Genomic DNA, 13,620 nt, shown 5'->3' with positions numbered 1-13,620 from the left:
TCTTGGCTGGTAGATATGTAAATTGTTATTTAAAAGACACTTATGATCTTCTGCAAGTCAAATTTCTAGACTTTTAAATGATAACTTAAACACTCCAGAGAAGAACGTAAATGGAGAAAATGAAAATGTAACATAATGTAAACTACTTAAAACCCAAGAAACTAATAAATTCCAAAAACCTTTTGTCAAGGAACACTTTATTTTTTAAAAAATAGATGAAATGTTTCCTTACAAGTGGTATGCTTTTTTTTCCCAGAAAGAATCTATATTCAGGGGCACACCATTTGAATGCTGATTATTTTAACATGAAAATTGAATACATAAAGAAAAACTGTCTTTAGTTTCAGGAGAAGTGACAATCAAATAGCACAAGCTATTTTGAGTAGATTTGTGCCTTTTTCTACACAGGATAGCAAGAAGTGTTTTTGAAACATACATATTTTCCAGTAGGGGACTCTTGGGTAAGTTATCTTGTATTGCCTATACTTTTGTCCCCCTGCCAACCCCATCTCAGGGAGAAATAGCATAAAGAGAACACCATGATTTTCCAGCATTCATTCAATCAAGAGTGTGTGTGAATGCCAAAGGTCCGTTCCAGCGCATCTCCATGCAGCACCATCCCAGGATAAGCACCTTTTCTTCTCCAAAGAGTGGTCCTGGGGTAGTTTTATGTCAGATGTTGGTGATGGACCAGGTATCCCTTAATCTTCCGTTGATGGATACCTATTCATTCCATCCCACTACAACATGAGCAACAAGGAGATAACACATCCCAACAGTGCAGGACACCACCATCATCGGGAAGCCCAACCTAAAATACAAAAAGAGATGGGTTATGGCATGTAGTGTCTGGTGAGAACCATGAAATGTGGACTCATTATTATTATGTTACTGCCAATGAATATAATCATTATTATTTTTTTTGTTTTTAGAAATTAAACTAGTTTTACCTTAGATGATGAAGATGCATGCTTCTATTAGCTATCTCCCGTTGTGTGCAATTTTATTTGACACCCATCCACTTAAAATTTTTTGTCAAGGATATTTGCAGCTTCAGTTTATCCATTCACAAGATTAAAGGGTCTTCTACTCACACTATCAATGTCATGTATTGGGCCACTATTTACATCTCTGCATGTTTCCTTTAGCTGTGTCAAGTTTCAATTATCCTTCTCTAGAGATTTCCTGGAGAGGCCACATTCCCATTGACTCCTGAAGCCCCTTACACTTAATGTTGGGGGAGTTTGAGAGATAAAATTGAAAGATAAGGGCTTCTCTCATCTAAGAAAGGTAAGAGAGATGAACGGTATTTCCTCCTGTATTCGGTGAGGTGTGAGATGTCTGAATAGGTATGCACCAATGTAAAACAGTCATAAGAAGATGAAAGGTCCCCTCATTGTGAGCACCCCCACCCAGCACACACATATTTCCACAAATTCTTATCTTAACTTACAAATTCTCATAGATTCCCCTTCGGTGTTTGGAATCCACACCCTGTAGCCATTGAGTAATGTTGCTTTGTCACTAAAGAGAGTCCCTGCAAAGCTCCTAGTTTTGATTCCAAAAGGCTTTAGTGTTCAACAGCAAGAACCTAGTATGTGATAATTATAATTATAGGGATTATGACACTCTTCATTTCCTGGCCATGGACATGAGACAAAGCTATTCAGAAAGAGCCACAGCAAGGTTCTCTCTACAAAGCTGTAATTCAACACAGGAATCACATTCATGAGTGAAACGGCTCCTTAAATCCTGGGGCAAACTTGGATATTTCAAAGAAGCAATAGGATGCTCTGAGTTTCTCTTGTGAACATGTTTCTTTGATCTTGCAACCTGTACACTTGGAAAAATGAAATTATACCCCATTTGATTCAAATGTATGATATGTCAAGATCATTATATCGTCATGAGCAACTAATTAAAAAAAAGTACTTTTCAAGAAAGTTATTTAAATGACCAGGGATTTATCCACTTTGGTTTTGAAAAGCATATTAGCAAAATGTCAGTCGTGGTCAAAAAACCAAAATCTATGGTCAACATGAGGCATCATACACACCATCAGAAGCCTCCATGGAAAAGAAACACCTTCTTTCCACTCTGATACATTTTGTAGAATGGGTCACTGTCAAGAGAATATTGACTCTCCCAGCTGGGGCTCTGAGACACCTGGCCACGTTTCAGAAGAAAATCGACATTGCCAAGGAATAGATCCCACAGAAATCAGACCTTGCTCTTGGGGATCCCAAGCCTGGAGAAAGTTCCTCATGAGTGGTTCTCCTATGCAGAAGAAAAGGAGAGCCACTGGTTTCTCAGGGATGGCACCAGCCCTGGAAGGAGCTTCACCTAGGGACTGGTGCAAGTACTTAGGTTCCATCAGCATCACTGTCACTCCTATCTAAGCATCTACAATATCTAAGCTCTGCATTCACATGGCACCATCACTGACTTTATCACCTCCTGAATCTAGCATCATCACACCCACTATGCAGAGGGGATTTGGAGAAGGAAGCTGGCTTGCCCGGGACCGTTAGCTAGTTTTATATAGTGTGAAAATCCAAACTCTCTCAGGCCAGTTCTAATGTTCATATTTTTAATTGTTACATACACTGCTTCCCTGTGAATATAGACAAATTATAACAATGAAGACACTCCATGAAAAACTAAATAACTGTTTGAATATCTGCCATATGCTAAGAACCACATAAACATAGACATGGATGTTTTCTATTATTTTCTAAACAAAACAAGGCATTTCATATTATCTCTTACATAGAGATGGGGGGAGAAATGAAGCTTGGACATATTAAGAAATTTATTAAAGACCAATACCACTAAGAAGCAGAGATTACATTTTGATATTTTTCTAGCTTCAAACCGTACATGCAGACCCACACATATAGATAGGTAACACAAAATACAATTTAAGAATTCTTATTTTCAATCCTGCTTTTGTCCAAATCCCTATTTGGGGAAAGTTTTGAACATCTCCATGATTCTAATTCTTTATCTATAATATGCAGTAATAATAGTACCTACTTACCAAGGTTGTTATGAGGATTGCATGTGTCCACCTGTGTCAGTTCATTAGAACAGGGTCTGGCCACATCAATGAGCCCTCAGCAAATGCTAGCCCCCAGTCAGGCACCTGCCTCAGAGTGTCTGCTGACCAGCGTTTTAGTACAAAACCACAGAGTGAGAATGGAGTGCCTGTTTTTTTGGATCAGAAGATGCATTTGATGGTGAAGAATTGAATAACACAGGTACAGATTTACTAGAGAATAGAATATCATTGTTTAATTCTCAGAAACTATAGAACAGACTTGAATTCTGGAGAAAGATGAAACAGGTACAGTTCTTCTTGTCCTTCCCACCAAGCACAGCTAACAAGCCTGGTCATTAGATAGAAGGCAAACACAAGAGGGCGCTGAAGACCTTGAAGGGGAGAAAGCAGACCAGCTGGGAACTTTGGGACCTGGAAGTAGGTCATGGCAGTGAGCTTCCCCTCCTAGGTCCCTCATGTGTGAGAAGCTCACACATGGGAGACTCAATGGACAGTAGACCCCTAAAATAAGAAAGACTACAACAAAAGCTTGCTCTCTCTAACCAAAGGACCAGAGAAAGGTCAGCACAGTCAGATAGAAATCTTTTAGAGAATAGCTGCCTAGCTCCAACCAAATACCACAGGAAATTCTTTAAAAGCTGCATTCCATCCCCTGGGCAAAGGTCAAGTGGAGGAGCAGAACTTCCACCTTCCCCAGGCTGTTCAGAGGCTCCCCTCCTAGGATGTCAGTGGAGAGAAATGGGAATCATGAACCCTCACTCTACCTGCACTGGGGAACTTCATAAATCTTGAAACTATGTGACATGGGTTTCAAAGCAAACATTGTAAGAATTATTCATCAAACAATTACCATCGCACTTGAAACAAATGAAAAAAAATCAAGTCTCAGAAAATAAATACAAGAAGTAAAGGAAAACCAAATGGAAATTTTAGAAATTAAAATGAGACAAACAACAACAAAAAATATGGCCACAATAACATTACAGAGAATATTAAACAAACAATCAGTGAACTCGAAGGCACAACAGAAATTGTCCATCTGGACAACAGAGAAAAAATAAGACTGGGCTGTTAAAACAAACAAACAAACTTTGAAGGACCTGGAACATGAAAAAAAAAAAAAAAAGAGAGAGAGAACTAACATTTATGTCAGGAGAGCCTCAAAATGGGTGGAGAAAAAAGGAAGAGATGAAAAACTATTCAAAAAATAATGAATGTATTTTGGTAAAAAATATAAACTTGAAGATTCAAGAAGCCAAGCAAACCCTTAAAAGGACAGGACCCTCCTAAAATAAATCTATTCCCAGTTAAAACATAATCAAGCTCCTGATGTTATAGTTGAGATATGAAGTGTCCCCCAAAAGCTCATTGTGAGACAATGCAAGAAGGCTTAGACGTGAAATGATTGGGTCATGAGAGCCTTAATCCAACCAGTGCATTAATCCCCTGATAAGGATTAACTTGGTGGTAACTGAAGGCAGGTGGGGGTGTGGCTGGAGAAGGGAGGTCATTGGGGGCATGCCTTTGGGGTATATATTTTACCCACCATGAGGAGGGTCTCTCTCTTTCTTCTTCCTGGTATGATGTCCTGAGTCACTTTTTTCCACCCCACTCTTCTGCCATGATGTTCTGCCTCCCCTTAGGCCCAGAGCAATGAACCTGGTTGTTCTAAGGACTGAGACCTGGGAAACCATGAGCCCCAAAATGAACTTTTCTTCCTCTAATTTTTTTTTGCCAGATCTTTTGGTCACAGCAGTAAAAAAAAGCTAACTGAAACACCTGACAACTAAAGAAAATTTTAAAAATTAAAAGTAACAAGAGATAAATTACATTTATGTATAGATAAAAATAGCATTTTTTTCCCTTCAGACTCCACAGAGGCCTGCAGGAAGCAGAACAACATTTTTCCATTGCTGAAAGATACGATCTAACAACACAGATTTATATATTCATCAAATACAGTCCTCAGAAATGAAGAAGTCAAGACATTCTCAGATGAAGTAAAACCAAAAGGGCAGCAGACATACCCTAAAACAGTTGCTTAAAAGATCTTCAAACATAAAATGACAAAAGAAAGAATCTTGCAGCATCAGGAAGGAAGAACAAACTAATAAACATAAATACGGGTAAGTACTGTCAACTTGCTTTCTCCTCTTAAATTATTAACTGTGTGGTAGTTGAAGCAAAAATTATTTCAAAATAGCTATCACCAAGGATTTTAAATATTCTACCACAAAGAAATGATCAGTGTTTAAGGTGATAGATGTGGTAATCACTCCAATTTGATCATTACAAGATGTTCATGTTCATCAAAACATCATATTCTACCCTATATTTATGTACAATTATTATGTGCCAATTCAAAATAAATTTTAAACAAAACATTATGATTTTGATGTGATTCTCAAGGAATACACTGGAATACTTATAGTAATTATATTGTGAATGGATGAATATTAAGAGAAGCTAGATTTCCACACCCTCTTTGAACTGGCAAAGGGAAACACCAGTTGACTGTGTTAAGTTGTGTGTATACATAGAATAGCACCTAGAGCCACTACTAAAAAGTGTAGAGAAAGAGGTGGACTCAGAGACACTCAAGACAGAGCAGAATGGAATTCTAAGGAGTCATCCAGGAAGGCAGTAAAAATAGACAAACTAAAAAGAGAGTTAATTAACCAAAAAGAAAAATAAGATAGCAGATATAATAATCCCTAATACATCAATAATCAAATTAAATGTGATAGGTCTTAGCATGCCAATTAAAAGCAAGGCTTGCAGAGTGGACTGAAAGCAATCACACAACAAAAATTTTAAAAAGTCCTAAATATTCAATTGTGTTCTAATTACAAGAAAATCACTTCAACTACAATGGTATGGGTTGACTCAAAACAAAAGGATGCAAAAGGAGAGACCATGAACATTAATCAGAGCACAGGAGTAGCTAGACTGATATCACATAGAGTAGATTTCAGAGCCAAGAAAAATCCCAGGGCAAAGAGGGACACAAGTTATTGATAAAACAATCAGTCTACCAAGAGATCATGGTAATCCTAAATGCTCATTCACCAAATAACTGAGCTGAAAAATACAGGAAATAAAAACTGACAAAACCAACAAGAGAAATTACAGATGCAAAAAAGGACTTTGTAGATCGACAAATCAAAAGTTTTGGATGAAGACTTTGCTGTTGTCACGGCCAATGACAGAACTAGAAAGACATTCAGCAAGGATAGAGAAGAACTCAAAAGATATCCTCCAGTAACCAGACTTCACTGATATCATACAGAACACCTATCCAAGGACAGAAGAATGCACATTCCTTTCAGTAGCCAAGAAACATTTAGCAAGGTAGATTAGACCGTGGGCCAGAAAGCAAACCTTAACAGAGTTAAGACTCAAAATCATACACAGTTTGTTTTTGACCATATGCAACTAAACTAAAAAGCAATAATAGAAAGATAAAAGAGAAATTACCCAAGAAGTTTGAATTTAAGAAGACTTCTTCTAAATAACCCACAGGGATAAGATACTGTATAAGGAAATCTTTAAAAGAAAACACATAGAACTGGAAAAAATAGAAATACATGTCACAGAGCAAATTTATAGCACTGAATGTTTACATTAAAAAAAAAACCTTAAATCAATACTTTAAGTTCCCATATTAAGGAAAAAGAAAAAAAATAGGAAAATAAACCCAAACCAAGCAGAAAGAAAGAAATACTAAAGGGAAAGGCATAAATCCATGAAATTAAAAACAAAAAAAAATGGTAGAGAAAAATCAATGAAACAAAGAGCTGACTTTCTATAAAGATCAATGAAACCAATCAACTTCAAGAAAGACTGACAAAGCAAAAACAGAGGAGAGACATGAATGAGCAGCACTGATGAAACATGAATATCAGTACATATCCTGAGGACATCAAGGAATAAAAGAGGGAGACAGAACACAAACTGACCATGAATTTCATCACAAGAATGAAATAATCTCATTATCCTACATCTATTAAAAATTTAAATTACTAAACATCTTCTCCCTATGACCAAATTATTTCACTGGTGAATTCTATCAAACATTTAAAGAATTTCACTAATTCTACAAAGGCATTTTCAGAAAAGAGATGGAGAGGAAACATCATTTTCCAACTCATATTGTTACCTTGACCTGGTAAAGAAGATGAGCTATAGAAGAAAGCAGTGCAGTTAACATCATCCCCAGGGTGAGAGACGGAATGCTGACAGGGTCTCACCAATCTTATTACCATTGTACTGAAAGACCTAGCCAGTGTCATAAGGCAGAAGACATACAGAAATAGAAGAGTAAGAATGCCCCTATTTATACATCATTTGTATAGGAAATCCCAAGAAATCAACAACAACAACAAAAAGCAAAAACATACAAAAATTCCTAAAACAAATCAGTCGGTAATAACTTCAATAATGACCGCAATACAAGAGCAATCATTTTTCCTACATACTACCTATAAACACTGGAAAATTAAAATTTAAAATGTGGCACCCATTACAGTAATTTTGGAGAAAACTAAATATACAGTATGGATTTAAGAACAGCAAAAGCAATCTTGTCAAAGAATGAAATGGGAGGCCATATCAAGGCCTTCTAGGTAGCACTAGTGATCAAGGCAGTACAGTTCTGATGGAGATACAGACATGTGGTTCAATGAACCAGCATATAAAATTCAGGAATAGACCCAAAAGCCAGAAAATAAGTAGCAACCTCAGCCTCACACTCTACATAGATTAAGCCTCTAATGGAGCATAGATTTAAATGCAAAGCATAAAATAAGACATTTAGAAGAAACCATAAGATAACATATTTGAAGCCTATAAGTTTAGTAAAAGAACATTCTTAAAAGTGATAGCAAAGTTCTGATTACATGAAAGAAAAAATAGACCTTATTTAAATAAAAACTTTAAAAAAAATTTTTTTTGTTTAATAAAAGACTCTGGTATTAAGAATTGTAATACAAAAAAAAGTACATGTATAAAGGCATAAATTGGCCTGAACATATTTTATATACAGAGATATGAAAAATTGTGCCCTATATGTGTAATAAGAATTATAATGCTTTCCACTGATGACATGTAGTTAAAAAATAAAATTAAAAAAAAATTTAAAAAGCCAAAATTAAATTGGCAAAATTTCAGCTTTAGGATAGCTGGAAAAAAAAAAGGATATAAAGAAAAGCTACTGAATGGATGGAAATATTGGTGAAGGCCTCCTATCCTCCTATATAAAGAGTTCTCAAAAACTCAACAGTACGAAACACAAGCAATCCAATTAGGAAAGGAGGAAGAGATGTCTCACTGAAGAGGATATATGAACAGGAAACTAGTACATGAAGAGGTATTCAACAGCATGAGCCACTGGGGGAATGTTGATGATATAAGGCTGCTGTCCACGTGGCTGTGTTTCTGGAGGGTGTGATTCCCTGGGTTGAGAGAGGGCTCTTTACCAAGGCAAACAGGCTGCAGAGTGCCCACTGCACTCCTGACTGGGAGGCAGATGCCCTTCAGGGAAGCAGGCATTGTGGGCTTGGAGGAGAGTGTCCTGGGGAGGAGGTGAGGTTGCTCTGGAAGGGGGAAGGTGAGCTATGAGGCCCTGGCTTAAAGGCAGGGGTACTGGAGCCAGGGAGGACAAGACAACCATTCATGCCTTCACGTCCACTGAACAAGACAGGGAGTCTCAGGGTTTCCGGGGAAGCCAAGGAGACATTTAATATTCTCCTGAGCTTCAGGAGAACTGATCAACCAGGCCAATCCAGCACCTCCCATAGTCTTCTCACTAAGGGACCCCACAGATGGAAGAGAAAGAGATAGAGACAAGAGAGGGAGAGAGGTGGATGGGCATTTAAGTCAAATGCCATCCCGAGTATTTTAGATTCTCACCTTACCATCTGTTAGTTGGATTATGATCGGCCAACAAATAATAAGACTCACATTCAAAGATATCTGCACATACCACAAGGTAGCTCCTAACTCATAAAGGTTCACACAGTCAGGGTTCCATGAATGTCATTTGTGCTTTTCCAGTTCAAAGATAACGCACCTAGGTAAACTGCCTCATTTTAATACATCAGGGACCAACAACTACGACACCATGCTCCCAGGCCAAATCTGTCACACCACCTGGGGCACACGCTCAGACCTGGGGCTCATGCCCGCTGGCTAGCTGGAGTGGTCTCTTCCTCATACGTTTTGGAAGTCATGAGAAAAGGATTGCCCTAATATTAGTAAGTGTCAAGATAAGGGATAAAGTTGTTCCCGGGCAATGAGGGAGGCACTGTGAACAATCACTGTGCACCTGAGCAGTCGCAGAGTGCAAGCAAGGTCTGCAGCCAGCTCTTCCCAGGGACATCAGAGACTGGAGTGGCCCTTCCCAGGACAGCCCGACTGCTTCTCCTGAGGGAACCAGGCAGTTTGGTTGGTGTTTCAACGCTGCACTCCCTGATCATCCAGGAGCCAGCTGAAAGGAGATTTATTTGAAGAGAAGAAGTAATGACTTCCTGTCCCTGCCAGCAGGACTCCAAATACACAGGACACTGATGCTCCAGCTTTACCCAGAGGCTTCCATTTCCCAGCAGATCCATTTGTATTGCTCCCCAAGGCTCTAAAAAAAAAAGCAATACCTTTACCCAAAGCCTTAGGAAAAGCGAATTTGCTCACATCCAGTTACCACGTCAGGCTTTCATTTCCCTCGGGGACTCTTTTCAATCCATTCTGGCTCTAACATCACAATGTGTTACGGAAGACAAAAACACTTGAATGTCAAAGTACAAATCAAGATGCAAAATGTCAGATGGATGCCCAGACAGACCCTGTGTTACCCGTATCACGTTTTAAGTTAAAAATACGCCTGGGCTAACATGCAGTGCTCCAAAGGACCAAAACTTCCTGATTGTTGGGAAACAGGCTGACCCAGGATTTTAACACAGCTTGGCACACTGGGCAGAGACCTGGTTTTCAACAAGAAATTTTTGCTAACAAAGTAAAATCGACCACTGAGCCACATCCCCAGCCCTATTTTGTGTTTTATTTATAATATCCTCCAGCCTCAGCCTCTGGAGCTGCTGGGATTACAGGCATGTGCCACCGTGCCCAGCTTCTTCTATACTTTTTTGCTACATGCTTGGACTATGCTCCCTTAGCCACCCACTTTGGGAGGCATCCCCATGGTGCCTCTTCTTGACAAGTCCCAGTTCTCTAAGGCCACCCTCTGGGCTAGGACCCTCTCCTCTCCCCTCCATGAGACCTTCAGTTAGCCAAGTTCTCACTTCCTTAAATGTCCCATCATACATGGGGAAGCCTGTTACCCATTGAGCATCCCCACTGAGCATGGTCAGAGTCACACACTCACTACACTCTTGGCATGTGGGTAGGTGCCCTTTAAAGTTCTTTTTGATACCTTTTCTGAAACACCTTGGATCATCCTTCTCCATATTCCCATCTTCATTTAGAATCTGACCTTGGTTCTTTGGGCTTTTTCGAGAATATTATATTTACCAAAGTTGAACAGCAGCAATTTTTGCCATCCCTACACGGTATTTTTTTTCTTTTTTCTGCTTTTTGTTGTTGTTTTTTTGTTTTGTTTTGTTTTTTTAAGGTTTTGTTCTTACCTTCCTCCTTCTTTCCTTCTTTCATGTATTAAACTCACTCTGGATTGCATCTCCTTGACCCTCCTCCAAGAACTTTCTTTACCAGGAGCCTTCTTCTCTTATACCCATAATGCCTCTCTTGACTGGCATCTTTTATTAGCCAATAAATACCAGCAGATTTTCCTTTTTCCAAGTTTTCTAAGGAATCTCCATACTGCTTTCCAGAGTGGCTGCACCAATTTGCAGTTCCACCAGCAGTGTATGCATGTACCTTTATCCCCACATCCTCAACAGCACTTACTGTTGCTTGTATTCTTGAAAATTGCCATTCTGACTGGAGTGAGATAAAATTTTAGAGTAGTTTTGACTTTCATTTCTCTAATTACTAGAGATGTTGAGCATTTTTTCATATATTTGTGGATCAATTGTATGTCTTCTTCTGAGAAGTCTCTTCATTCCTTAGCCCATTTTTATTTGTAGTTTATTTTGACATTTTTCACATCACTCCAATCACTTATTTAAATTTTTTTTTAGTTTAATTGTTTATTTTTATGTGTGCTGAGGATTGAACCCAGTGCCTCACACGCGCCAGGTAAGTGCTCTATCCCTGAGCCACAACCCCAACCCCTCCAATCACTTTTTTAAAAGCAAAGTCCAGGGGCTGGGGATGGAGCTCAAGTGGTAGCACACTCGCCTGATATGCATGAGGCACTGGGTTTGACTCTCAGCACCACATAAAAATAAAAAAAAGATACTATGTCCACCTAAAACTAAAAAATAAATATAAAAAAAGCAAAGTCCAGCTAGAAACTGATTTTTAATGTCTAGTTTTAAATCTTTACTTTAAATACTGTTTTACTGTCCTATAAAACATTGTTTTATGCTTTGTAGTTTTTAATTCATTTTCTTGCTTTTATTCTTTATGTGTTCACCTTTAGCAATGGTAATACAATTGATGATTTGAAATTTTTCAATGTACAATGATTTGAAGTTTTTAATTCTCTATGACAAAAGATAAACAAACCAGTATACTAAGACCTCCTATACAAGACAAAGAAAATAGGAAGTTTTAGTTTTTCTCAGTCTCAAATACATTTTGTGGTCTTCATTAATTCAATAAGAGATTTAAAACTGGGGGTTTTATTTGTCAAATGATTATTATTATTTAAAATAAGTATCTTCTGTTCAGATACATTTTAGTTACTTATGTTAGTTATTTAATTTGGTTTGATTTAATAGTATATTTACAAACATTAATTAACTAATTGACTTTTATAAATACATGTTTAATTAATCTTAGTGGAAAATACACAGAGGTCCTTGTCTCGCTTTGTCAGAGACAGAAAATAGAACAATGAAGGCATAAGAGCTCTGTTTAACAAGGCTGGAACGGGCCACATTTTACATTAATTTAATCCTATTGAAGTGAACTTGCAGTAGATAATATCTTATTTCAGAAAGGAAACATTAAACACAGGCAATCCTTATTAACTTAAAATCATTTTATGAATTCAGACCTACCATGATTATAGTGGCATCAGGGCTACATAATTTCATGAGTTAACTTCGGTTTTCAACATCAAACCTTTTGCTGAATCTGAATCATGAAAGTCTGCTGGGCTTTTTAAAATCCCAGTGGGTTTTTTGTTGTTGTTGTTATTGGATTTTTTTATTATCTTTTTTTTTAAACTGCACCAGCTCTGGCATTCTTGCTAGGCATTGCAGATGTCTTGCAGAGGTTGTTCTGTATTCTAAGCTAACACATATGCAGCATGCTATGATTTGCACATGATTAGTCCCCACCAAAGCTCATGTTGAAATTGGATTCTCAATGTAACCATGTGGAGCCATGCAGGGACCACTAAGAGGTATTAAATCAGTAAGGGATTAATGCCTTTGTTTGGAGAGTGAGTTCTTGCTCTTGCAGGACTGAACTGGCTACAGGAATGGATTGTTACTAAGAATTCCACTTCCTTTGCTTGCTCTCTTGCTTCCTCTCTCACCATATGACCTCTCTTTGCACAAATACCCTAGTTATTCTGCTTTCCCGCCACGCTTGAAGCAGCCTGAAGACCTTACAAGAAACCAAGCAGATGTGGCATTGTGTTCTTAGATTTTCCTACCTTTGGAATTATGAGCTAAAATAAACCTTTCATTTATAAATCACCTAGTGTTAGTGCTATAACAACATAAAATGGAGACACACCAGATTACAACAGCAGCAGCAGGAGGAGGAGGAGGAAGAGGAGAGGGAAGAAAGTTCTGTGTGGAAAGTTTGTGTATGGGGCAGTCACTCTGGGAAGAGGTTTTGGGCTGCCTTCATAGTAAATCAGTCACTCTACTGTCATGTATAACTAATTAAAACAAATTTAAAAATTTATAAAAAAAATAAAAAATATCAGTCACTGTGAGCCTCTGCCCTAGTATACATAATTTGGATAGTCTCTTTCTACACAAAAGAAAGAGTTCTTATATATTTTTTAAATAATATTTTTTAGATAATGTGGTTTTAAAATTGCCTATCTTATTGAGAAAAAATAAGATGTGATTATGTCAGAAGTCATGGTGTGGTCAGAGGGAACATGTTCTGGAAATGTCCGAGGGCTCCCATCAAGACACCTTCCCACGCAGCTGCAATGCTAACCAAGGGTGAAGAGGAAAACAAGACTCTGAGAGGATCTGCTGTTACCTGGAAAAGGCCAGTTGCAGAGAGTAAAGAGTTTCTTCACTGCTAAAAATTATACATTAGCCTCCTTGTAGAGAAAAGAAAACAACAACAACAACAAAAAAAAAACAGGTATTTAAGTAAACTTATACCCTGAACATTGTGCTATGAGCTTCATATGCCTCTTTTATTTGATTTTCACGACAACCTGTGTATTGTTGGATAGCATTATCCCTACATTACAGAAGACTGAGGCCCAAATAAATTGCTCTAGAGAG

General features: G+C 38.0%; 1 protein-coding gene across 1 annotated transcript in view; it reads right to left on the bottom strand.

Annotated features, from left to right (window-relative positions):
• Positions 1–228: 228 nt before the first annotated feature.
• Oca2 (OCA2 melanosomal transmembrane protein) overlaps positions 229–13,620 on the bottom strand; it is a 364,563-nt gene continuing 351,171 nt past the window's right edge. Inside the window, exon 23 of the mRNA XM_077799930.1 lies at positions 229–811. Coding sequence (XP_077656056.1) covers positions 724–811 — 88 coding nt within the window. The 3' untranslated portion in view covers positions 229–723. The remainder of the gene's footprint in view (positions 812–13,620) is intronic.

This window comes from Urocitellus parryii, chromosome 6, assembly GCF_045843805.1.
Source record: "Urocitellus parryii isolate mUroPar1 chromosome 6, mUroPar1.hap1, whole genome shotgun sequence".
Taxonomy (NCBI): Eukaryota; Metazoa; Chordata; class Mammalia; order Rodentia; family Sciuridae; genus Urocitellus; species Urocitellus parryii.
Note: the sequence above shows the minus strand (reverse complement) of the source record. Positions and strands in the feature narration are given on the sequence as shown.